We start from the raw sequence: 3,215 nt of genomic DNA, 5'->3' as shown, positions 1-3,215 counted from the left end.
CCGGCTCCTCCCCTGAACCACCATTGGCCTGCCAGCCCGCCCCCAATTTCCCCGCCCTCAGGCTCCGCCCCGAATCTCCATTGGTCCACCGCCTTCTATCCCCCCCTCAACTTGTCCCCGCTTCCCGACCCTGCATCTCCATTGGTCTTCTTGCCTGCTGGCCCTTCCCCCTCAAGGGCCAGCCCTTTCATTAACCAGTGGCCCCGTCCCTTCTCACGCTCCGCCTGCCGGCTCTTCTCCTGCATTGTGATTGGGTGGTCAGCGGAGGCCCCGCCCACCCCTTCTCTCGGAGGGGCGCCTGTAGAGGAAGGAAAGGGAGGACTCTGAACCGTGGGGACCGTGTCCATTCTCTCCTTGTGGGTTTGGAGGTTGGAATCTTGGTTGTATATGCGCTCGCTTGTTGGTTCGACCATTTCAAGTTTATTGCACATTTAATGCTAGGGTCTGGCCGGTCTAGAGGGTCCTCCCCACTCCCAGCAACCCACAGTGCCCAGCAAGGGATCCAGTGGCCTGTTTGTAAGATGGGCATAATGTGGATTCAGAACCTCGTTTGGTCACGTATTGTGATCTTGGGCAAGTTACGTAACCTCTTTGTGCACTAGCGTCCTCATCTGTGAAAGGGTATAACACAGGTACAGGGCCTGCACATACTACAAATGAGTGTACATAAGGGGTAGGTACATTCAATTCTCTCTCACCTGGCCTTCCCTTTTTGGAAAGATGTGTTTTTTGTCAAGACTAAGACAAAGATAGTGCCAAGTCCTGGCTTCCTGAGGCCTGGAATTTAAGCAACTGGCAAGAGAGGCATATGTGCACTTTGGAGCTGCACTTCCGAGTGGGATGTCTTTGGATCTGTGTCTTCTCTGGGAGCTGCCAGACAGAAAAGGATGACACAGTGAGCCATTCACTTGGACTGGGGCATCCCTCCCTCCTCACTTTAGGGCAGCCTCATAGCTCTGCCTCATCCCCACTCTGGACCCAATGTGTTCTCAGAAACAGATTTCTACACCTGGGCTCTACCATCTGCTGTGCCTGGCTAAGCCAGCTCTGTGGGCTGACAGGCCTTTCCTGGCAGGCTAGGCTGGGCTCTCTGCAGGCACAGATAGCTATGGGCAGTGGCTTCATAGAGGCCCTCTCTTTCAGCTCTTTGATTGTCCTGACTCCCTTTTTTCCTGATAAGGCTCAGGGCAAGAGGCCTTTGCAAAGCTGGGTTTATACCTTCTGGATATTTTGGGGACACCATGCAATTAGGATTAATGGCCAGAGCAGGAGGGAGGTCACATTCTTAATTTCTAAAGTCCACAAAGCCAGGAGCTTGGGGGACACTGGTTCAGGTGCCCTTTTCTCCAGTGGCTCCAAGACTGCTGGGAGCTCTGGGCAGAAAAAAGGCTCCCCACTACACACTCCTAAGACCAAGGCCACTTTCAGGGGTGGGTTGGAACTCAGACAGGTAAATCCTCTTCCTTGGCACCTGGCGATTACTTGCTATATACGGGTAGGATAGGCAGGACGCCTCCTCCTGACTTGATGGCTTCAGTAGCTTGCCTGCCTGCTCATCTCCATACTGAAGGTATCAGCTCTGCACCTCACCCTACCCCCTGAGGTTCCACGATGCCTAACTCCACAGATGAGTAGGACAGTGCCTGGTCAGTAGCATTCACTGCCCTCATGGGCAGGGATGGTTGCTAGTCCCTGGTATTAGCAGCAGCTCCTATAACCACAGGCAGACCCCTATTTTGCCCTATTCAATGCCCCAGCATAGCCTGGCAGCCCCACCAGGATACACACATGGAAGCATGGGGTCATGATTCCTTTCCGTATTTCCAGAAGCCACAAATATTGTGCATTTTCTTCTGACCAGACCAGAAACCCTGACCCTTCCTCATTATGTGAGATAACTCAGTGTCATGGATTGAATTCCATTCTCCCCAGTTCCTAACCTTTGGTACCTGTGACTGTGACCTTCTTTGGAAATAGGGTTTTTGCAATTGTCATCAAGTTAAGATGAGGTCATACTGGATTAGGTCCTAATTCATGACAGTGGCCTCATAGCAGAGAGAAATCAAAGATACAGAGACACAGAGGGAAGAATGCCGTGTGAAAACTGAGGCAGAGACTAGAATGATGCGTCTATAAGCCAAAGAATGCCAAGGATTGCTGGAGCTGCTAGAGCCTGGAAGAGAAGGCAAGAACCATTTCTCCCACAGCCTCCAGAGTGAACCAGTCCTGCCTAGATTTTGGGTTTCTGGCCTCTAGAACTGTGAGACAATTCATTTCTATTGTTTAAAGTTACTTGGTTTGTGATATGGTCTTTATTTATGGAGACCCCCAAGTGGCTGCCTGAAAATGGATAGTGCCAAGCCATATATGTGCTGTTTTTTCCTATTCATATATACTTTTGATAAGGTTTTCTTTATAAATTAAGTGCAGTAAGAGATGAACAACAATAACTAATAATATTAGATTGTCAGAAAAGTCATGACACAGTTTGCATAGAAAAACAGATAAATACATTATGACTTCCGACAAACCAATTGAATAGTTATAATGATATGCCATAATAAAATTATGTGAATGTGGTTTCTCTCTTTCAAAATATCTTATTGTACTATACTCACCTATGAGGGAACTTCAAAAGTTCTTAAGAAATGGGATTTAAGTAAAATGGGATTAAAATGAAAAGAAAATGGGATTTAAAATTTATTTGGGGGGAATCAGCAGTTGACATAATGGCTATGTCGCTGGACTCCCATGTAGTTGACTGTGGTTCAAGTCCTGGACCCAGCAACTTAAACTGACGCTGGGCGCGTGTGCGTGTGTGCCCAAGATCCCAAGAGGAGAATGGAGAAGGGATTGCAGTGTGGCCATCCCCCTGGGGGCTGATTTCTCGCTTTCTGTCTCTCTGTCTCTCTGTCTGTCTTTCTGGCGAGCACACGTGTCCTATAGCAAAAACCTCTCCAAAAAAAAAATTATTTGGATGTAAATAAATTTTGAAATCCAAGTACTTTTTTCACAGTGTGTGTTTTCCAAGAACTTTCTGAAGACTCCTCATATATTTGGATAGGGGTTGACTGTGGCAGCTGAAACCACAGGTAAGGGGGACTACTGTACCCTATGACTCTAGGAAGCAATTCATGGGGCTACTCAGAGCATCTAGTTGACAGGAGTTCTGTATCTAGGATTGGCATGAAATGAAAAAGGCTAATTATTGGACA

The 3,215-nt window shown here is 48.0% G+C and overlaps 1 protein-coding gene across 1 annotated transcript in view; it reads right to left on the bottom strand.

Moving 5' to 3' along the window:
* Positions 1 to 245, bottom strand: part of TTYH3 (tweety family member 3) — a 37,485-nt gene extending 37,240 nt beyond the window's left edge. Inside the window, exon 1 of the mRNA XM_006167899.2 lies at positions 130 to 245. Within this exon, the coding sequence (XP_006167961.1) occupies positions 130 to 245 (116 nt within the window). The remainder of the gene's footprint in view (positions 1 to 129) is intronic.
* Positions 246 to 3,215: the final 2,970 nt, after the last annotated feature.

This window comes from Tupaia chinensis, unplaced genomic scaffold (assembly GCF_000334495.1).
Source record: "Tupaia chinensis unplaced genomic scaffold, TupChi_1.0 Scaffold145208_1, whole genome shotgun sequence".
NCBI lineage: Eukaryota > Metazoa > Chordata > Mammalia > Scandentia > Tupaiidae > Tupaia > Tupaia belangeri.
The sequence above is the reverse complement of the archived record's forward strand: the minus strand, read 5'-3'. Positions and strand labels throughout refer to the sequence as shown.